At 42.2% G+C, this 24,269-nt stretch overlaps 1 protein-coding gene across 3 annotated transcripts in view; it reads left to right on the plus strand.

Moving 5' to 3' along the window:
• Positions 1-24,269, plus strand: part of PPP1R12C (protein phosphatase 1 regulatory subunit 12C) — a 202,415-nt gene that overhangs the window by 92,078 nt on the left and 86,068 nt on the right. For all 3 annotated transcript variants that reach the window (XM_082273822.1, XM_082273823.1, XM_082273824.1), the window contains exons 8-9: positions 3,263-3,402; positions 12,154-12,242. In XM_082273822.1, the coding sequence (XP_082129948.1) occupies positions 3,263-3,402; positions 12,154-12,242 (229 nt within the window). The remainder of the gene's footprint in view (positions 1-3,262; positions 3,403-12,153; positions 12,243-24,269) is intronic.

The raw sequence follows: 24,269 nt of genomic DNA on the forward strand, positions 1-24,269 counted from the left end.
GTTGCTCTCTCTGTTTGATTGCTAGACCCAAGCCCTGCCACACAGGAGGAGGTCACATGCTCCTCCATACCTGAAAGTGCTGAGTGTTGTTGGCTAGCTCGAATGGGTGAGTCTAGGATGGAAAAAGACTTGGGGGTACTGGTAGACAACAGGCTTGGCAGTGGCATGCAATGCCAAGCCGCTGCAAGCAAAGCCAACAGAATACTGGGATGTATAAAAAAGGGGATTCACTCCAGAAATAGATTATTCTTCCACTCTACAAGACTCTGGTCCGGCCACATCTGGAGTATGCTGTCCAGTTCTGGGCACCGGTCCTCAGGAAGGATGTGCTGGAACTGGAGAGAGTCCAGAGAAGGGCAACAAAAATAATTAGGGGAATGGAGGACATCAGCTATGAGGAAAGACTACAAGCACTGAACTTATTCTCTCTGGAGAAGAGACGATTGAGGGGGGATATGATATCAATGTACAAATACTGTACTGGTGACCCTAGCATAAGGAACAAACTATTCAGAGTAAGGGAATACAATAAGACACATAGCCACTCACTAAAACTAGAGGAAAGGCGGTTTAACCTTAAAATGCGTAAGGGGTTCTTCACTGTAAGAGCGGTAAGGATGTGGAATTCTCTTCCACAAGCAGTCGTATCAGCAGGAAGCATTGATAGTTTCAAAAAACTATTAGATTGGCACTTTAGAGACCACAACATACAGGGGTATACAATGTACGGTTAACAGCAAACACAAGCGCGCATCATAGGTTGAACTGGATGGACTGATGTCTTTTTTTCAACCTCACTAACTATGTAACTATGAATGGAAGAACAAGTAGCAGAGGAGCGCTAGCAAGAAGAGTATGCTGGCATCTGGGGAGTGCCCTTTGGAGCGGCAGTATAACTTTGCTCTTCATGAGCAATATAACTGTCTCTTTAAATTAAACAGAGAAAATAAGATAACATTTTGGTGCTGAGGGTTGTAATGTGCCGATTCATACCTCCTCACATGCACACTCTCTCCCCTGTCTCAGTAGCTCTGAGCTCACTAATGCTGAAACTGAACAGATTTAGGTCCATACATGTGCAGGGGTTTGAGAGTTCGCTCCTGTGATGGTGAAGGTGAGTAATAACGGCTGGGCGTGTCTTGGCAGCACCCTAACTATAAGAGATGAGATGATGCCATCTCTGGGAGTTTTTCACACAGGATTACATAAATGGCCTACAACTCTAGCAAGGGCATTCTCCTGCATTGGTCAAATCTGCTCAATTTTTCATCTACAGGCACCCTTTACCTGTAGTGGCAGTTTTTTTGGTAAAGGTGAACAAACCCTTTTAATCAAGACTGTAATCTTAAAATTATTTATGGCCAGAACAGTCTCCAGACTAAAACCCCATAGAGCTGGTCTGGACAGAAGGGTGAAAGCAAAACAACTTGACGGAAAGCACTTTGCAAGGAATAATGGTTTCCATTGTCACAATGCTATAAGTATTTATTTTTTAGTAGTCAAACCATTTAGATTGGTATGATAAAGAAAACCATTCTATGCTCTTATTTTTATCCCTTTTTTCTTTTTAAATTTTAGTCAAACGTCTCGATTTACTCAATTTTTATTTGTACTCCATATAGAAAGAAAGGCAGCAGACCTGGTGACATAAGTGATCCTGGTGGTAGTTCTTAGCCTTTTTTTTCAGTGTCTTTTTTTTCCCCCCTCTGCACTAGAGAGAGAGAGAGAGATAAAATAGACGAGGACACTTGTACTGGGGCTAACTACAAAACTGCAGACACAACTGCTTGGGTGCAACTTTAATTTCTCTTTCGTTCATTGACTAACACAGCACTCCATAAATCATAACTAGTGGGTTATATTGCCTCCTCCAGAAGTAGGACTAGGCAGAACAAAAAACACCTGGCTACGCCCATGGGCTGTCCTCAGCTGGTATATAACCCCCCCCCCCCTCTCTGCTCTAGGTAATCAGTTTTTCTGTCTAGTCAGGAGTAAGGACCAAGGCTCCCGGCTGGGACCTCTGGTCCTAGCCATTTTCTCGTACATATTTTTTGTTTTTGTCTCTCGGGAGAGGTACATTCCAACTGCCAGGCTGGGCGACGGGCTGGATAATCCACATCTAGTTTCTGGGCTATATTGAGAGAAGGATGGAATGGGGGTTGCTGGATTAGTGCTTCATTGCGTGAATGGCCGCCTGGAGCTACCAACTCGAGGCCCCTCCGGGCCCTATTCGTAGGCTTCTCCCCATCAGAGGCCGGCTTCAGTATGCTAGCGTCCACATTTAGGGCACGTTCCCCGGGACTGGGTCCAGACCCTGCAATTGTCTGCATTTCTGTAGATCATGTATTTGAAATCTTTGCAATTTTACTTTGAGTAGTAATCTGAAATTGTTGACCTACCTTTACAGTTTGGTGAACCTCTGCCCATGTATCTAATTAAACCTAATTAGTTTCGAAATGTTCTTCCAGCTATATGTTAATACCACGTTGCCAGCTTTTTGTTTGTTTTACCTTTTTAAAGTTGTGTTGCTGCCATAAATTTAAAAATTACCCTGTTATTTTATTTATTTTTTTATTGTATATTTTTTTCCGTTTAAACATTTGATATGTCCTCTATTTACTATTGTGAAATGTTTGAGATTTGTGGATCATTGCATTCTGTCCTTTATGTAGATTTTACAGTACCAATGTTTTTGGGGTTGTAGACTGCCTGATGTGTGACCAGGAGATGCTGTAGGATGAAGCCCACTTCCTGCTACAGTTTCCCCAAGTACTCTGCAGTGAAAAACACTCCATTTCAAAAACTCTGCACTCTCATCCTGGACTTCACTTTATAGAAGTTATGAAAAGTCACATTCTACTGGGAAAAAGAAGCTAATGGTAATAATAGCTGCACAATACTTTTCAGCATGGCTTCGGTATTGTTCAAATATATTTGCCCCTGTTTGAATTTGAGAGTGGGAGAGATTCTTTTTTAACCCTTTTCAAAAAGTTAAATTGTCAGATCTGGTGGAACAAATGTGATCCTGGAAGCCTTATTTTAGTCACATTTGCCAGTGACTCGTATCTTCTTGACAGGATTTCCTCCCTTTTATATCTACCCTGTAAGTAATGTGCTATTATTTAAAGATCTTTATAGTCTTATACCTAGAGCTCATGCAGTGGCCTGGTATAAATGTTTACTCATCGTAGGCAAAGTATGTGATTGTAAAATGGAAATGGAGATTTTGTTACTATCAGGCTTTTTTTTATTGCCCTTTCAGGAGTTCTGTATGTCGTATGAGCAGCAAAGAAAAGATCTCTGTACAAGACCAATCAAAGGAGAGGAAGACATTGGGCACTATAACGGTTGGTGATGAAGAGGGCTCTTGCAGCTCAGAAGAGGAAACCGAATCAACCAATGGTGAGAGAGTGCTTCCCTTAAATCTCTGTCCTGAAATTTAATTAGAAAAGGTGTTGCTTTCATCAGACCTTATTTGAACGGGTGGTTTGGTCTAACAGAGTGCTTATAATAATTTTTCTATTTTCTTCAGTTTTAAGACTTTTCCATTGTCTTTTATATACATAAAAATAGGAAAATCTGTTTTATTTTGTTGATTAGTGGACCAATAATATAAGTTGGTTCTGTGTGAAAGGTGTACTAATACTATTTATGAATATACATTTGTAGCAGTCCCTTTCTCTGTGCGACCTTTTATTAGTTCTAACATTATTTGCCATATTCAGTAACCTTGCAAGCAGCAAGTGCAGAGATCAGGATGTGAACCCTAACCTTCTAAAACAACCCATTCTGTTTCAAATTTAAATAGAAGGCAAAAAACGTATGTACTTATAAAAAATGTTCTCTTTTTAGGGAGCACATACTCTGTTCTCAGCTACTATAGGGACGCTCGGAGAGCTTAGGTAGGAGAAACTGCAGCACACTGGTCTTCTCAGTGATTGGCCATTGGGGTGGGGGTTAGCAGAAGTCTAATCATTGGAAGAGAGATTGCAAAGTTCCCAGCACAGCCAGAAAACTGACCATACTGGGCTCTCGTGGCTAGCAGCCAGTTTTCAATAGGAAAGCACAGGGACTAGCAGGAGCATCAGGGATTTCACACAAAGGAACCAATACAAAGAGAATAGATAAAATGGTCTCGTACTGTCCAATGTAAACACCTCCATCCCGAATCAATACAAGAAAAAGAGGGGGTGCACTTTGGGTGGGACTTTATGAGGTATTTACAATAAGTAACCATAGCTGGATAATGGCAATAGAATGGCAGATTTTATTGATGCAGTCGTACATGGAATGTAACAACAATATTAGAATAAAAAATAAATATACAGCGCAATGGGCATAAAACATAGTAACATCAATGGTACAAATAAATATCATATCTGGAACTCATATACTGTAGAAACTCAATGCGTTTTGTGAGTCTTTAATATGCTCACTCATCAGGAGTATATATGAGATAAAATGTATCTAAAAGTAAAACAGTATGTTAATAGATGATTAAACCAGTAAGTGTGAAATTTCAGCATCTGTATGTGAAAACCAAAATAGGAAAATCACACTCACATGTGGCCCAAAAAGTAATGGATTCATGCTCCCATGAGGTGGGGGCTGCCATAGTCTAACCCGGGAGCTGACAAGACTAGAAAAAATGGCGAACACAATGGGAAGCCAGGTGAGGAAGCAAGGGTTGTAGAATACAAAGCTTCGCCATTTTTTCTAGTCTTGTCAGCTTCCGGGTTAGACTATGGCAGCCCCCACCTTATGGGAGCATGAATCCATTTCTTTTTGGGCCACATGTGAGTGTGATTTTCCTATTTTTCAATTAAGAAAGTGTAATCGCGCTCTTTAACATGCTGTTACCTCCCAGACATGCATGTCTTCAGCATGAAACAAATCTTTTAGCGTGTGTGGTCGCCTTGGAGTTGGTGAACAAACAGTCAAGGTAAAAGCCCCACAAATCAATAACCTCCCATACTTTTCCTGAGCAAAAGGCTTGAAGAGTCTCTGCAGAAATCGTAGTTCGTGGGAGTTCGGAGCATAAACTGATACTAAAGTGTAGGGTACCTTTTTTAAGTCCTCTGTGACTATGATTTAGCGGCCTTCCTCATCTAGGTAGGAGTTTTTCAGCTGAAAGTTGACTGATTTTTCCAATGGCCACCAGAACTCCGCGTTTCTGCGCTGGCCAGAAATATGTGAGGGTAGCCCCTGTGGAAGCATTTGGGTGTTGCAGCTTTGGATAAGTGTGTTTCTTGTGTGCATACAATATCCGCTTTTGATCTTGATGCCTCTTTCCAGAATGAAAAGTGCTTAGCGGTATGGTTTAGTCCCTTTACATCAATGGAGATGCACTTCAATGTCATACTAATAGTTGTGGAGGATGTAGACTGTGGGGGATGTGGGTATCAAGATATGCATTCAAGATGGTGTCATCCTGTTGGTCCTCAAAGTGAGCTCATGGGTAGAAGGTTGTAGTTAGGTTATAGGCGCAAAAGGTAGGGCTTTGTGTATAGAATCACATAAGTGCTCTGAATAAAAGTCCATATCCAAAGGAAACCCTTTGGAAAACCCGGATTTCCTTTTGCATATGGACTTTTATTCAGAGCCCTTTTTGCTGTTGTTTATGAATGAACTTACAAACTTGTGTTTTTTTAATTTATACCTTTGGATATGGACTTTTACTCCGAGCACTTTTTTGCGGTCTTTTTGATGAACTTATCCACTTTTATCAATTTATATATTTATGAAGTGTGATTATTGTTTGTGTATGTATATATATATATTTTTGCACATATGCTTTTTGCACTATAATTATTTTGCTTTGTGCACATCATACAGATTTGTTTGTTTGAATGATTACACATTTGCTACATTGCACTTCAGTTTTTTACACTGATAGTTGCTTTTTATATTGAATATATAGTATAGCCCTTCAGTGGGCATTTCTAATCGGTTAGATTTAGCACAGCACTTTTCAGTGTGTTCATCTTCATACAACATTGTTGTGTTGCAATGCTTGTGGCTCATTTAGATGACATTGGTGCAGTCATTGTTTACATTTAGCTGTACAATAACCAGTCTTGGAAGGAACACCCCTGTGAAACATTATTTGAAAAATATTGCACTGCACAATGTAGTAGATTGCTCTAAAAACTTAAGGAAAAGACCAAATTAACAAAGGAAAACAGGCGACCATTCCCATTTACTTGTGTAGCTCCTCCCTTTTGCAGTCAGATGTGTGTGTCAGTACAGTTTCTTACACCATCAAAGGTCACTTAGAAACACATCTTCTAGTTTTGTTGTGGTTTTGGGTCTCCGGTCTTTTCCTGTGCATGTTTCAGAAAGTCAACAGCTAGTGTGATAGGAATCTTGCAGGACAACAGCCTTAAACATAGGCTATCAGTCCTTGAAGTAAGCAAGTCTTTTAGCTGTGAAGAGAAGACTTTAAGCTGCAGGTTTGATCGGTTGAGTGAACAGAATAAAGCCAATGCTAAAATTAAAAACAAAGCCTTTTCCAGGCAAGCAGCTGCTGCCTGGGGACTTGTAAAGCTAAAGACTGGAAGAAATGCTTATGGATCTTCATCTTTGAGTAGACAAAAACGATTCCTCTGTGTGTGTCAAACTGACAAACACAGAATGAAGTAAGGTGATCTGGGGCTGCTTTAGTTGAATCCAGAGAGTGCAACTTTAAGCGGAACTAAACCCTTCTATCCTTTACAGAAAAAGAAGCTGCCATCTTAATCTCTATTTGATCTGTGATTGCCATGGTGCTGCACATGTGATGATTTAAGACCCCAGCTATTTGATGGCTTGATAGTTTGGTTGAGAGCAGGAGCAGCTGTGACAGTTCTCATTCATGGCATGCCTTGTATATAACGATTTTGGGAAACAAGTAAATTGATTAGTTTTTTTTTTTAGTTCTGCTGTAAAGCGGAACTAAACCCACAGATTTAGATGTCTCTAAAAACCGTTGCATTTATGGCATGCTGTTAATAAGTTATTGTTACTGGGGAGTTATTAATCTCTCAACTGATCTGTCAAGCCATCATATATGGGTAGTGTCACATCTGAACACATGTGGAGCACTATGGCAACTGCAGAACAAACAGAGGCTAAGATGGACGTTGTTCTTTGGGGGTTTCAAACATAATTTTAAGATGGCAGCTGTCTTGGTTTTAAAGGATAGGAGGATTTTTTTCTGCTTTTAACAGAATGACTGGCATTCTGAACTAAATGGCCTTCCACAGCTTTTTCCAGTGTCATGCAGTACCCTATGATCTGTGCCTAGTTGGTCAGGGGTTCATCCCACAGCAAAATATTTACCTACAACATACTTAAAAGCTAAGTCATAACTACTTGAGAAGACTGTAACAGGACGGTTGATATCAAATCATGGAATAGCTAGAAGAGTGAAGGCAAAACCACTTACAAATGCCACAGATTGTGGGACCTTCTGCAACACTGTTGGAACCTTTCCAAATATTCTATTTCCACAGTAGAAGGAATGCCATTAGTGTGTTCAACTGTTGTCTGTAAATGGTTGCTACTTAGAATAAAAAAAACTAGATTACATTTTATGAAATCTAATTTTGTACAGGACACAGACTGGGTTATATGCTACTGTCTTCAAGTAATTGGACACTGGTAAGGCTTTGCTAGGCATATGTATAACTCTTTCCCACTCCATGAGTCCTCAGTTTTTTGCTAGTGTCCTTAGGTGATTGACCTCTTCTCCCTTGTGGAGAAGGTGTATGTCTAACTAGTTTAGTTTTATTATTTTTCTTCAATTCTTCACTGCCTTTTAATGAGAGAACAGTGCACTTGGATTAGTGTAAACCTTGGTAACCTTACCCGGACCCTACACTGTGGGATGGCTTTTAATCTTGCTTTGGATACTGGGTCATGCTTGGGCGCTCACCTTGGCACTGAGCACAAGAAGTGTAGTTGGAGGGCTGTAAGAGTCCAGGACTTTTGGCCGTTCCTATGGGTATCAGACCCTGAAAACCACTCTGGGAAGATGTATGCCCATCATGATGTATGCCCTCACTGATCGCAATGGAGGAAGCCAAGCACAAGGGAGGCATGCCAAAAACTCAAAACTTAAACTGCTCAAAAGGACAGTTTCTTATGCATTAGAGCAGGACCCTATTTTAACACCAGTGTCTGCACCCGATTCTAGCTCTAACTCAGGCAAAAACATGTGGCTTTAATACAGCTATCACTGTACCTTTTTACGTTCTAAAGTGTTGTATGGAATCTGCAAGGTTGGTTAGTGCCCCTCTGAGACCAGGGAAATATCAGTATACATTCAAGATGCCTACCTACATATTCCCATTTACCCACCTTATCAGTGCTAGCTGCGCTTTGCAGTAGGAGGCCAATACCTCCAATTTGTTGCAGTTCCATTTGAACTGTCCTTGTCACCCAGAGGGTTCACAAAGGTGTTTGTGCCCCTATTCTCACTCTTTAGAACTCAGGGCATCAAGGTCACAGGTCCCCAGACAACCATCTTTTGAAGGATTCATCTTCCTCAATATCTGCAAACCTCCAAAGGACAGTTTAAATCCTTTGTTCTTTCGGTTGGGTAATTTAATTTCAAATGTTTGTCATTCAGTCTTCTTTGTCTAGAATACTTGGTACTCATTCTAGACACAGCCCAGGAATGTTTTCTTTCCAGGGAAAAAAAAAGAAACTTGTTCCAGAGATCTCATACACGCACCTTTTAAAAAGTTTTAGTTCACCTTTTTTTTTCCCCTCAAAATTCCAGCTCCCCTGTGTACCATTATACCTTAATGTACCTCTGTTGCAAAATATTTCTTAGATTTTTAGAACAAGGCCTTACCTTAGCTCTGGTTTGTTCCATAGAAACGTTCAGTATTTCTGGTATATAGATTTGGGACGTGAAAACCAGTAAGGCACAGAAAACTCTTCAGCTGACCTCTTTGGCTCACACACACCCTGCACCCCCATCAACCATGTTTGCAAGGCATCCCTGGCATCTTTCCAGGCATGCATTTGCCCAGCTTGTCAATGTAGGCTGCCACGGCATCTCTCCAGGCGAACTCAGGCTGCATGCTAAACTTTCTAGGGCCACTGGTGGACACCCCTGGTGCAGTGCAAAGAGCCTGCTGACTGGATACAGAGTGAATGGATAGATAGGTGGAGTCCTATTTCATAGCTTTGGTAAATTTTAAAGAAAATTGTACAATGTATTGAGTGAATTGAAAAAGGCATTTTTTTTTCTTCTGTTATGCTTTTGGATATAGGAGGTAAGGGCAGTCCTGTGTGCTTGCTGAGAAAGTTCAGCTCTTTTCGTTACTGAAACAAAGTGTCATGAGAGTGAGAATGTGTCAACTATTACATATCGTGTGCATTTTAAGGTCTCCAAAAACACTTTTAGAACAATAGAAACTAATTTAAACACATAAAAGATACTGAGAGACATAGCAAGAGCTATAGAGAACACAAAAATATTTAATTTTTAATGAATTATATAGTAGAATAACATTACAGAACAAACTGCAATATACGGGGACCGCAAAAACTGAACCGCGATGGAGCGGGAGTTTACTGTACTGAGGAACTGTACTCTGGAGTGATGAAACCAAGATGCATGTTTTTGGAACTGATGGCTTCAAAACTGTATGGCCTCGCAAAGGTGGGGAGTACAAAGAAAAATGCATGGTACCTACAGTGAATCATGGTGGTGGCAGTGTCTTTCTGTGGGGCTGCATGAGTGCTGTTGGTGTCGGGGAGCTGCATTCCATTGATGGTATCATGATTTCCATTGACGGTATCATGAATTCATAGAGGTACTGCTCTATATTGAAGGAGAAGATGCTACCATCACTCTGTGCTCTTGGTCTTCATGCACTTTTCCAACATGAGAATAATCTAAAACACACATCTAAGGCCACTGTTGAATTTCTGAAGAACAGGGTGAAAGTGATTTAGTGGCAAAGTAAGTCTCCTGATCTGAACCCAATCAAACACCTATGGAGAATTCTGAAGAGACAAGTTGAGAATCGCTCTCCATTCAGCATCCAAACTCTAAAATAGGTTGTTCTTGAAGAATGGAAAAATAAAAGATTTTGCAATTGTTCATTCCATGCCTAGAAGACTTGGTGTTGTCCTTACAAATCATGGAGGTCATAGAAAATACTAGATGTAGTAGTCTTTGTTTTGAGGTGTATTCCTTTTTGCATTAACTAATTTGAGTAAAACTGAATTTTGTAATCTAAGTTATATTATTAACCCTACTTTCATTTAATGGAGCTAACAAATGTTCTATAAAACTATTTTGTCAAAATGTTGGAAATTGTTCTTGTGTTCATTGAGATCTTGATTAAAATCTTTTTAAAATGTGTTTATGTACAGTACAGACCAAAAGGTTGGACACACCTTCTCATTCAAAGAGTTTTCTTTATTTTCAGGACTATGAAAATTGTCACACTTCAAGAGGTAGTCACCTGAAATGGTTTTCACTTCACAGGTGTGCCCTGTCCGGTTTAATAAGTGTGATTTCTTGCCTTATAAATGGGGCTGGACCATCAGTTGTGTTGTGCAGAAGTCAGGTGCATACACAATTGAATAGACGGTTAGCAGCTTTTTTCTTGCCATAATACAAATGCTAAGTACGGGAAAAGGAGTGGCAATCATTACTTTAAGAAATGAAGGTCAGTCAGTCTGAAAAATTGGGAAAACTTTGAAAGTGTCCCCAAGTGCAGTCACAAAAACCATTAAGCACTACAAAGAAACTGGCTCACATGCGGACTGCCCCAGGAAAGGAAGACCAAGAGTCACCTCTGCTGCGGAGGCTAAGTTCATCCGAGTCACTGGCCTCAGAAATCGCAGGTTAACAGCAGCTCAGATTAGAGACCAGGTCAATGGCACACGGGAGTTCTAGCAGCAGACACCTCTCTAGAACAACTGTTAAGAGGAGACTGTGTGAATCAGGCCTTCATGGTAGAATATCTGCTAGGAAACCACTTCTAAAAGGCAACAAGCAGAAGAGACTTGTTTGGGCTAAAGAACACAAGGAATGGACATTAGACCAGTGGAAATCTGTGATTTGGTCTGATGAGTCCAAATTTGAGATCTTTGGTTCCAAACACTGTGTCTTTGTGCGACGCAGAAAAGGTGAACGGATGGACTCTACATGCCTGGTTCCCACCGTGAAGCATGGAGGAGGAGGAGGTGTGATGGTGCTTTGCTGGTGACGCTGTTGGGGATTTATTCAAAATTGAAGGCATACTGAACCAGCATGGCTACCACAGCATCTTGCAGCGGCATGCTACTCCATCCGGTTTGCGTTTTTAGTTGTACCACCATTTATTTTTCAACAGGTCAATGACCCCAAACACACCTCCAGGCTGTGTAAGGGCTATTTGACCAAGAAGGAGAGTGATGGGGTGCTGCGCCAGATGACCTGGCCTCCAGTCACCGGACCTGAACCCAATTGAGATGGTTAGGGGTGAGCTGGACTGCAGAGTGAAGTCAAAAGGGCCAACAAGTGCTAAGCATCTCTGGGAACTCCTTCAAGACTGTTTGGAAGACCATTTCAGGTGACTACCTCTTGAAGTGTGACAATTTTCATAGTCATGAAAATAAAGAAAACTTTTGGTCTGTACTGTATGTGTGTACAGTGGGTACGGAAAGTATTCAGACCCCCTTAAATTTTTCACTCTTTGTTATATTGCAGCCATTTGCTAAAATCATTTAGGTTCATTCTTCTTCCTCATGAATGTACACATAGCACCCCATACTGACAGAAAAACACAGAATTGTTGACATTGTTGCAGATTTATTAAAAAAGAAAAACTGAAATATCACATGGTCCTAAGTATTCAGACCCACTTAAATGATTTTAGCAAATGGCTGCAATATAACAGAGTGAAAAATTTAAGGGGGTCTGAATACTTTCCGTACCCACTGTATATATAATTAGAGTATGTGTATAGATGGGTATGTATGTAGAAAGGAAGTTTGGAACTGGTTTCCTGAGGTTGTGGAAATTTATGGCTGCAAGAGCCATATAGATTTATATTTGTATGGGAAAGAATATGTTCTTTCTTTCCTGATTGCCTCGTTTTTTGGCAGTTATACTCCTATCATTCCTGAAATATTAATGCAGCTTTTGTACATTTTAATTTACAGATAGTAAAGTGAATATGCAAGTAAACGAGAATGGACTGTTGCCAGAACCAAAAAACAACACTTTCAACTCTATCTCCCATGATGAGAAGGTAAGCTATCTGGACTTTAATAGCGATATAAACCTATTTTCTTGCTTGTAGCTTTTGTCTGCATTTTTTTTTCTTTTATATCTGTCTGTCCAGCATTTATCCTAATCCAAAGTGTTGCTTCCAAAGTCATTGTTAATCATTAAAACATGGGATTCTATTGTGACTTTAAATTAAAAAAAAAAAAAAAAAAAAAAACTGTTTTAGTGAATTCTATTTCAAGCCTTATTCCAAATCATAAATCCAGCTCCACTGTCCGCTTGAGTATTTTAATGTATTGAATTGCATGGACAGTACTAAAGAATTGCTAAAGCCAAGCACAAATGTAATATGTTGCAGCTTACATGTCCTTGGATTTGGCAGCTGTATTCATTTTCTTTTTCCAGACTTTAAGAATTTTCTATCAAAAGCTTGTTGCTCTTTATAAAAACGGTATCTGTGTTACTGTTCTTTCTTTTGTAAACCACTAATCCCATCCGCCCCTGTGTATTGGAGCTGAATAAAGGCAGACACAATGGCACACTGGTCTGGGAAGCAACCAAGGCTTTCTTCATTTGATACAGTTGGAAGAGTGAACATAGTGATCCAGGCACAGGAAATATTTTTTTTTTGCAGGATTACTAAGGTAAAAAATTAGGGAAAAACCTGTCTGAAGAAATAAAACTAATGGATCTACCACATCAAGGGGCTGGTAAGCTGCAATATATTGCAGTTTTGTGGTTTAGATACACTTTAAAAGCAACTTAATTTTGTTAGATGTATTTGCCATCCCAATAAGCTTACATTGTGTGTCAGCACTTCTAGCTCATAAATAGCCTTTACTTTGGGGAATATTGGTACATCACACATTGGATATATGCTTACTGCGATCCGTTTTTGCAGTCCCCTCAACCTATACATGGCTGTGTTGAGTAACTGCAAGATGTAGGAGTGTAGAACTATCCTCCCTGCCTCTCCAACCATGTGTGTTTTTGTGGATATCCTGTTTTGAACACAAATTTATTTTTCACATATAGTCTGTGAAGTGGTATTAATCACCCTATGCTGTATAAAAACACATGCCCTTGTTGATCAAGCTGTTTACCATGAGCTACTAAGCAGTTCTGGAGCTGTTACTGTACTTGCAACTGCTTAGTGTTTTCCTTTGTATTTTAGGATTGGCTAGTTGCTCCTGTGTTGAAATTAGGATACCTCTCAGGTTTTTATTGCTATCTGGGCCTCTGTTAGAGATATTTGTCCTCTGTAGTAATAAGGTTATATATTAAAAACAAAGGGCAAAGCCACACATCGATGAAGTCTCACCATGAAATTTTAACAAAGAAGTTGGCTTATGACATGGTCCCCATCCTAAGCCACACCTTTTGACATGTTTCACCCCTATCAGGCTTTTTCATAGGTGACCTCTATGAATAAACCCAATTAGGGTGAAACCCATCAGTATGGGGTAGGGCAGAAACTGTTGGAAAGGCTAGAAAGAGGGATGGCGCATAGCAGTGTGATCAGAAACCGATATTCCTTGATGAAAGATAACTGGTAAACATTAATAACAGGAAAGTTCATTTTGACAAGTAATGTTAAAAACCACCAACCGGTCCTAGAGTCTTCGGTGTCGCCCAAGGACACTGTGGGGGTCCCGCTCTTTGTATTCAGAAAACAATGATCCAAATCCGGGGGACGGATGGAGATGGGATCCGGAGGGTCTTGGAAACAAATGGGGGAAGACCGCACAACGCGTGTGTCCGGCCGTAACCCACAGGCAAGGCGCCGGACCGCTCACTTCCGGGATCCTCCCACCATACAGCGTCACTGGGAGTGAGCAGCCGAGGACAAGATGGACGGACCGGCGTGGAACTCAAGCTTCGGGTTGCCGTGACATGTTTCGCGCACATGCGCTTTGTCAAGTCCTTCATCCTGTGTCAGGGATTGGCAGCACTGTGTGGTTGTTTACAGAAACTGTTGGAAGTCAACTGCTTTTATTAAACCTCACGGTGAGACTTATGAAGCGTGGCTTCATATTTACTTTGTGCTGTGCGGAATGAGCTTCTAAAGCTTGCGCCCAGTGTGAATGGAGACTGTAGGTGTGTTCTATGACAGTCTCCAAGGAAGTAAGAACTTACACAAATTAGATATAAAAGATATATCTTTACTGAAATAGACCAAAAACAAAGTATGGTAACAAAGGAGAAACTGTCTACATTCAATCCAAGCCCCCTACAACCTGCTTTAGGTCTTTAACAAAGTAGTTTCTTAGTCATACAGTACAGAGCACAGGGTTTTTATTTATGAAGTCTTCTGATACCGTCAGTTGATTGAACACGGTTTGAAAAGAAAAAAAAACTGCTGGGACATTTTCCTATATAACTCCTCCCACCTCAGCTAGCCTAATTTTATTGCTATTGTCCTTACCTCCTAATGGAGTTTTCTCTTTCTGTAAATTATGATAATCCACCTGGATATTTTTTCGATCAAGAGTCCTGCTGCACCATACCCACTGCAGCATCTTATGTTTCTGAATTGGTTGACTCTTCAGCAGAGCCTTAAATTGTAGCCAGAACATGTCGGATGAAAGATGCCTGACTGGCCTGTAAAGTTGCTTTCATGCCCTGGATCCTTCTGTAGATACTTGGAACTGTAGTGCAACACTTGGAGTTAGCCACAGAGTTCTTTACCGGTCCAGAGCTATAGTCAGCTTTTGGTCGATCCCTGTGGGGGTATGCCATTTGTGGAGGGTAAAGCCAAAAACCCAGGATATTCCAGATTTAGCCCTGCCTACTGATTTTCTTCTGGTTAGTACACGGCCGTAGCCCCTTAAACATTTATCCTAGGATGCCCTAATTCTGTAAACCCTTCTTGTGGTTGTAGTGGGTAGCCAGAAGTGCCAGGGTTAATTAAAATTTTGGCATAGTTTTTACTTGGCACGCTTGTGGCAGCACTACTGCCCCCACACTCATTCCCCCTCCACTTGAGTGGCACCTATTGTGCCTGCATGGCTTAGCTGCTGCAGAGAATAGGAGTACTCCTCAGGGGGGAAATATTCACTATCGTGGCAGATCTTAACTTGCTAGCTTAGACTTGGCTTTTATCTCTATTGGAGGTGGTAGTGTATCCATTTGGGTCCTTAGTTTACTCTTAAGGTTGCCTCCACTCAGACTCCTTGCCATCTTCTGGCGAATCTCTTGGTTAGTCAGCCCCCACCAGCTTCCTCCTCTCTATTTAGAGAACAGTTCTCTGCCACAATGTCAGACTGCTTGGATAGAATTTCCATGCTATCCGGTAACAGTGTGTATTTTAAATTGGTGCATGCACTACTTTTTTGCAGTACTATTATAGTCCATTTAAATTAATGGCTTGAAAACTCAATGTTCGTAAATTGCGTTTTTCTGATCTGAACCAGCCCTCAAGGTTAATGGTCATAATAGCATTTTCTGATGCTTAGAACACGTGATACAGAACCCACTTTCCTCCCAGGAAGCCATCAGACTGTCCTACCTAATATATGTAATCAGCCTTTCAATAGGTTAGCCCAGGAAAACTTCGGCTCGGTTTACATATATGCGAATTGGATGCTTTTTGAACCACATCGATTGCATAACGTGTAAACCATATCGGCTTTCAATGGAGCCGGTTCACACATGTGGGCCAGATGTGATGCGAATATTAAACGGGTCCTGTGCACTTTTCAGTCCAGTTCAGATGCGATTTCAGTGTCAAATTTTGCCCCTTTACCGCTGAATGGAAACCACACTGGACTCTGCACCAGAACCGGATCTGCATATATGTGAACCCAGCCTTACATGGCAGTAGAAGCTCCGTTAGTATTTGAATACGGTGTAAACTTGGCTTTACTAAAACTTAAAGATGTACAGCCAAAGCTAGTTTGGCTGTACATATCCTGTGGATCACAGGAGTGCAGTTCGTTCTGCACTCCCATGACCAGTTTTTAGCGGAGAGCGGGTTGGAGTCCGCTCTCTGCTGACATCATAGAAGCCGGTCCAGGCACCGTATCGTCACGATAATGGAAGCCTTGATCCGCTAGCTGCCTGGATCGACACCTGGCTCAGCCTCTCAGGAAGCCGCTGAGAGCCAGAGCCGGCCGCTCCCCTCCCTCCACAGCCCAGCACGCCTGTGAGCGAGGAGGGGGCAGAGCAGAGAGCTGCTGTCAGTCAGCAACTCTCTGCTCGGGTAGCTGGCTGAACCAAGCGATCAGGGGTTTTTGATCGCTCGGTTCTCAGTGCAGAGGCGCCAGGGGGCCGATGCAAAATCGGACCCATGCAGCATCCACCTAGGTAAGTATAAATTTAAAAAGGAAACCCAAACTTCTCATTTGAGCACTTAACTCAGAAGTGAAAGCTACCGAGTCTCCCATATTTTAAATAAAAATAAATTAAAAAAAAAAAAAAGTTTAAAAAAATATGGACATAGCCCTACACCCCTTCTCTCTCCGTTAAAAAAAAAAATCATGATGAAATTGAAGTGATGAAAAAAAACAGCAACACACCCTGTTGCAGATTTTCCCTCAGTTCCTGTCTTGATAAATGGTGGTCTACATGACTGTAAAACATAAGGACATTTTTAACATAGGCCCTGGTAGTTATAGAATCCTAATAGATGTTTGTTTTTTTTTTTTTTTTTAACATTTTTCATTCAAAAATTGAGATGTATTGGTACAAAACATAGCCTTTGGCCTTTCCCCGGCTAATACATAAACATGGAACTTACTACTAATACCTCCTATCATAGAACCCAAAAAAACGGGGGGGGGGGGGGGGAGAAAGAAACCACACCTTCCATACACCTCGCGCTGTCATTCTCTTATAAAATCACTTCATGGGTTGATGAATTATAAGGAGATTCCTGTTCCCTCTCAACCATCAGAATAATGTATCAGAAGAATATTGACTCTTATTTAGAATCCTATCTGAACAAATATAATGCGAGTCCCTTCAGAGGAATAAATTTGTTCATATCATAAACTAAACCTTATCAGGGGGGAATTAATTCAGTCTGTGGAGTCCTGATCATCTGTTGTACACTCCGAATCTGTCCAAGTGCCAGACCTCAAATTTCCTAGGGCAACCCCCGGACAAATAAGTAGCTTCGTATAGGGGTACAACCTTATGAAACGCTTCCAGAAGGCAGATTAGGGTCTCTCTCTGATTTCCACTTGAGCACGATCGCCTTCTTGGCATACAATAAGAGACCCAAGAGTACACATCGCCCTACTAACAGTCAGAGAGTCAACTAACTCCAGGAGGCAAACACCAACTTTTACAGGGACCTGTATAGTAGTTAGGGTAGATTTAAACTGGGTCACTTCCTGCTAGTAGCTACAAATCTGAGGGCACTCCCAAAAGATATAGGCAACTCCAGCAGGGTCACTAGAGCATTTCCAACAGCAAGAGGAAAAAAAGAAAGGCGCCACTGAATGTAGCAAGGTAACTTTATTGTACAATTGATGCATAAACTCACATGGAATTACATGAAATCCTGTGCGTGTCCTCCGGGCTCTTCAGTCACTTCCTGGTGTGTTGCACTTCCATTCTTCGGCTGACCAGCAGCCGGGAGAGGATGCGATGGAAAAGGAACCAATGGAAGGAACGAGGTGGAACCGAAGGCACGGTGAACCACAGGCCTCACGAATGGACCGCACAGACGTGATGACGTAACGTGTTTTGGAGCATGCGTAGAACGCTCCTTCATCAGACGAGTGAAGAAGCCGACATAACACCGGAAATTTAAAGACCAGTGGTGGAAGTGGCCAGGAAAGCTGAGGGGGCAGAGCGCTAAACACCAGGAAGGGATAAAGTTTTGGAGAAGTTTAAAGCAGGGTTAGGTTATAAAAAAAATATCCCAAGCTTTGAACATTTCACAGAGCACTGTTCAATTCATCATCCGAAAATGGAAAGATGTATGGCACAACTGCAAACCTACCAGGACATGGCTGTTCACCTAAACCAGGGGTCCTCAAACTTTTTAAACTGGGCCAGTTCACGTCCCTCAAACACTGTTGGGGGCCGGACTATAGTTTGAAAAAAAATATAAACTAATTCCAATGCGCATATTTTGTATTGTTTTATTTATATAGTGGCGGCTGGGGCTCAATTTTTTTTTTGGGGGGGGGACGCAAACCGAAAAATGTAATGGGCATTGCTTTGAGGCAAAAAATGCTGTAAAAAATTGCTTGACTTTGAGGTCACAAGTGTAAAAGGGGCCTTTAGTAATCAAGGTACAGCGTGCCCCCATCAATGCAGAGTGACCACAGCGTGCCCCCATCAATGCAGAGTGACCACAGCGTGCCCCCATTTCAATGCAGAGTGACCACAGCGTGGCCCCATTTCAATGCAGAGTGACCACAGCGTGGCCCCATTTCAATGCGGAGTGACCACAGCGTGGCCCCATTTCAGTGCGGAGTGACCACAGCGTGGCCCCATTTCAGTGCGGAGTGACCACAGCGTGGCCCCATTTCAGTGCGGAGTGACCACAGCGTTCTCCCTTTTCAGTGCAGAGTGACCACAGCGTTCTCCCTTTTCAGTGCAGAGTGACCACAGCGTTCTCCCTTTTCAGTGCAGAGTGACCACAGCGTTCTCCCTTTTCAGTGCAGAGTGACCACAGCGTTCTCCCTTTTCAGTGCAGAGTGACCACAGCGTTCTCCCTTTTCAGTGCGGAGTGACCACAGCGTTCTCCCTTTTCAGTGCGGAGTGACCACAGCGTTCTCCCTTTTCAGTGCGGAGTGACCACAGCGTTCTCCCTTTTCAGTGCGGAGTGACCACAGCGTTCTCCCTTTTCAGTGCGGAGTGACCACAGCGTTCTCCCTTTTCAGTGCAGAGTGACCACAGCGTTCTCCCTTTTCAGTGCAGAGTGACCACAGCGTTCTCCCTTTTCAGTGCAGAGTGACCACAGCGTTCTCCCTTTTCAGTGCAGAGTGACCACAGCGTTCTCCCTTTTCAGTGCAGAGTGACCACAGCGTGCCCCCTTTTCAGTGCAGAGTGACCACAGCGTGCCCCCTTTTCAGTGCAGAGACCATTTTCATTCCCTATTGTCACACAAATGGGTGGGCTAGGGCGCAGTGCTCTTCGCCCCGGGTCCACCCTTTTCTGAAGCCTATTAAAGCCTCTGGCTCTAATTAGGTGATTCATGAAAAAAAAAAAAAAACATGAAACATCCCGGCCAGCGGGCCGGGTTCAGGACCCTGGCGGGCCGTAGTTTTAGGACCCCTGACCTAAACTGACTGGCCAGGCATGGGTAGCATTAATCAGAGAAGCAGCCAAGAGGCCCATGGTAACTCTGGGGGAGCTGCAGAGATCCACAACTCGGGTTGGAGAATCTGTCCACAGGATAAGTCGTGCGCTCCACAAATCTGACCTTTTTATGGAAGAGTGGCAAAAAAAAGCCATAAGAAGTCATGTTTGCAAGAAGCTATGTGGGGGACACAGCAAACATGCAGAAGAAGGTGCTGTGGTCAGATGAGACCAAAATTTAGTTTTTTGGTCTAAAAGCATAACGCAATGTGTGGCGGAAAAGGAACACTGCACATCACCCTGAACACATCATCCCCACTGTGAAACATAGTGGTGGCAGCATCATGTTGTGGGGATGCTTTTCTTCAGGAGGGACTGGGATTCTGGTCAGAGTTGATAGGAAGATGGATGGAGCCAAATAAAGGGTAATCTTAAAAGAAAACTTGAGTCTGCAAAAGACTTGAGACTGGGGCAGAGGTTCATCTTCCAGTAGGACAATGACCCTAAACCTACAACCAGAGCTACAATGGATTGGTTTAAATCAAAGTATATTCATGTGTTAGAATGTTCCAAAGTCCAGACCCTAAATCCAGTGGAGAATCTGTGGCAAGACTTGAAAATTGCTTGTTGAGACACTCTCCATCCAATCTGACAGAGCTTGAGATGTTTTGCAAAAGGAGGAGCAAAAATGTCACTCTGGATGTGCAAAGCTGGTAGACATACCTAAAAAGACTTGCAGTTGGTATTTCAGCGAAAGGTGGTTCTACAATGTATTGACTAGGGGGCTGAATACAAATGCACACCACACTTTTCAGATATTTATTTGTAAAAACGAATTTTGAAAACCATTTATTTTCCTTTCACTTCATAATTATGTGCCACTTTGTGTTGGTCTTTCGCATCCCATAAAATCCCAATTAAACACATTTTTGGTTGTAACATAACAAAATGTGGAAACTTTTGAGGGGTGTGAATACTTTTTCAAAGCAATGTAGCTTGTTCTGTGGAAATTGAAAAATAAGACTTGCTGGCCAGATCAGCACATAAGGGGGGGGGGGGCTAAAAAAAAAGCAATGCAGCCACCACATCTAAGAATTGGTCAGCTGCTTGGGTCTAATACCACTTTAGGTTGCTTAGTGGCTCATTCTAAATAGTGAATTGGCTGGGCAATGAGTTTCCTGATCCTGCGCTATTGTTACAGCATAGGTAATGAAGTACTTTTCCATAGTTGTGGGAAGCTCTTTTAATTAATGATTGCATTTCCTTATTCTAATAACCTTAGAATAAGTATGACCTGTACATGCAAATCGAGTGAGTTATGATTGATATCTTGGTTACCATAGATTTAGATTTTGATAGACCTTGTTTAGTATTCTGGAGACACCTAAAACAAGCTTCAGCATCTGTTTTAGTGTTCTATTAAATTCTGTGTAGAGGCGAGGGCATCCACTACCGTTGATGCTGCTATACTAGTCATTTTGTGTTCTTTGCTAATTTTAATAAACCTTAGGGACTTTTCTAAAACTGGGACCGGCTGAACCATCTTCCATGCTTTTCCATAAAGTGTATGTAAACCCTAACAAATGTTTCTCATTAACATGCAAAATTAAAACCTGTGTAATCTGCCACAAATGTGATCTGATAAGTCTGAGCACTTGAAGGTATTGGTTAGCATTGTCCCAACTCGCTCTGGATTATGGGGACCCCCTTTTGATATTGAGGACAAGGGAACGCCCTATTCTAGGGTGACAACACTGCTCCTCTAGATCCACTACAGTGTGTTAGTATTGTGACCCTTAGTCAGAAGATTTTTTTTTTTCTGGCCGGATCACCAGGGAAAAATTAAAGGAAAAAAAAACTAAAGGAAGCTAATGCAGACACAAAATAAGGAATGGGAACTGCAAAATATATAGTGTGTGTTTGGTCTAGATGTTAAATGTGGCATGGCCATGGTTGAAAGCAAAGCCAGGGTCCACCCATAGCAGTGTGTGGTTTTTTTTTTTTTTTTTAATCTTTCCATTTCAATGTTGGGCCTCATTTCTAAGTGTGTCTGAAGGAATAGTTTTTGTTGCCATAGCAAGCAGATGGATACTTCTTGCTGTCACACTTTAACAAGTGTGTGTATATATATAGCAGTCTCCCCATAGAATACCCCTGTGTCACAATAATTACTATGGGCACTGGCAACCAAAAAGACAGGAATTCCACTTCTATATAACCCCTCCCATACAGTACCTCAAGTTTTCTTGTCTGGAGCAGTGTCTTCCTGGAAAAGGGGTGGGGGAGGGGTTACAACGGAAGGGACACGAGTATTAACCACCCATGAGGGGCCAGGGGCGACTGGCCAATCTGGTTTTTGGGCATAGTAGACACATCTAGTGCTATCTCAGCCTATGTCACGAAGGACGATTTGGCATCAGCTTTAGCCAGCCTTGAAGGAAATTGCTGGCATGAGTGCTTCAGTGTCACAAGGAAGGAGGAAACGTGATAGATCCCCCCTCACCTGAGCCTGTTTAAGTTCAGGATTGCGCAGAGGATGTGGAAGAAATGGCTGTAAATGGCTTAGAAGAAGGCCAACCAGAGGATTCCATGCCTGAGGAGCTATTCTTGGCCTCTCAATCCCAAAGATTGTTAATTCAGTCTCACTGAAATGGTCCGATCTGTATTTAAATTACCCCTTTTAGAGCTTTGTCTTTTTCCTCATTGGGCTTATGCCCTCCTCAAAATTCTCAGGTCTTTCCCTTACATCCGCTTTTAGAGCAGATAGTATATGCTAATAGGATTTTTATTCCTCCCAAAAGGTTTTCTTGTATCCTATGGAGGAAAAATTCACAAGAAAAAGGAGTATGCCTACACTGGATGCTGCTATTTCTTCTGTAAACAGAAATTGAACCTGTCCTGTAGCTACTGGCCAGGTTTCCAGATCCAGCTGATAAAAAATTGGAATCTTTACTAAAGGCTTCCTTTACTATTGCAGGGTCTTCAATACAACCAGCAGTGGCGGCTATAGGAGTTTGAAAGACCGTATTTAACGGGTGTCCAGGAGTGTTCCTTCTCAGGGAGAGTCTGCTGAAGATTTAGCATATTTTCTTCTGGATTTGTTTTTTGTAGTAGATGCTCTTAAGGACTCCATACAGCAAATGTCTAGGTTTGCTCTTGGTCAGTTCATATGCGCAGAATCCTGTGGCTAAAAAGTTTGTTTGCAGAATAACCGTGTAAAAAAAAAAATTGCTAGCTGGCTTTCCCTTTCATGGGTAGCGCCTATTTGGTGATTATCTCGACAAATGTATCCAAAAGATTTCATGGGGGAAGAGTGTGCTTCTACCTGTTAAGAAAAGAAGTAAACACCCTTTTAAGAAAAGAAGTAAACACCCTTTTAAGGTGTCGAACGCTCAGGTTCCCAGTACTTCTAATCCCAGGCAGTTTCAACGGCCTCAGCTGTCTGGATCTAGAGCCAAGTCCTACCCAAGCCTAGCTGTAAGTCTACCTTGTGAAGGAATGCTCCCACCCAGTCGGGTGGTGGGAAGGCTGCTACAGTTCTTGGAGGCCTGGGTGGAAATGATTCAGGACAACTGGGTTATTTCCAGTGTCTCGCAGGGGTACAAATTAGAATTTCGGGTATTGCCTCCTCCTTGGTTTTTAAGGTCAAACATACCTGCAGATCCTCTAAAAAGAAGATCCTCCTTTCTGGTTCTGGACCACCTGAGGTCTCAAGCAGTGATTACAGAAGTTCCAGACGACGAGAAATTCAGGGGTTTTTACTCAAACCTTTTCGTAGTCCCCAAGCCAAATGGAGATGAGACCTATTCTAGATCTCAAAGCTCTGAACCAATTCTTAAACATTCGCACATTCCAGTGGAGTCAATTTACTCAGTCATGGCCTCTCTGGAAGGAGGAGAATTTCTAGCATCCATAAGCCTCAAGGATGCATGCCATTTTTTTAGGCCCATCAAAGGTTTTTGCGCTTTGCGGTGGAAGACCGTCATTTTTAATTTGTGGCCTTGCCCTCCAGGCTAGCCACGGCTTTGTGTGTTCACAAAAACCCTAGCTCCACTATTGGCTATTCTAAGCTCTCAAGGGATAGCAGCAATAGGATACTTGGATGATCTATTACTTGTACACTTCTATTCTAAGCCAGAATGTGTTCCGGGCAGTTCAGTTCTTAGAAAGTCTTGGTTGAATTCTGAATTTGGCAAAGTCAGCATTGCAGCCGGTTCAGAGTGTAGAGTATCCTTGTGGACACAGTACATGCAAAGGTGTTTTTGCTGCCAAGAAAGGTCCTAGCCCTGAAGGATCTAGTTCAGATTGTAAGAGGGGAAAAAGTATCCTTCTGTACATTTTTGTATGAGGTTGCTAAGGAAGATGGTGTCCTCATTTGAAGCAGTTCCTTATGCCCAATTCGATGCCAGACCTTTACAGAACATCATTCTGTCAGCCTGGAGGAAAAAGATCCAGGCCCTAGATTGTCACATGTCTCTAGTACCAAGGGGTACGTCAAGAGTCTAGGTTGGTAGCCAGGAATTTGGGGAGCAGGAAATCCTTTCTTCCAGTAGTCTGGAAGGTGGTGACTACAGATGCCAGTCTTCCTGGCTGTGGGGCAGTTCTGGAGGAAGCCACTGTCCAAGGGAAATGGTCCTCCCCATGAATATCCTGGAAATCCGAGCAGTTTGTCGGGCATCAAGGTACTGGACTCTGACTTCGGGGTTGCCCCGTCAGGGTGCAATCTGACAATGCCACGACTGTGGCATATATTAACCATCAGGGGGCACCAAGAGTCAGTCAGCCCAGAAGG

Source organism: Pelophylax lessonae (assembly GCF_965119305.1).
Source record: "Pelophylax lessonae genome assembly, chromosome: 12".
NCBI classification, from domain to species: Eukaryota; Metazoa; Chordata; class Amphibia; order Anura; family Ranidae; genus Pelophylax; species Pelophylax lessonae.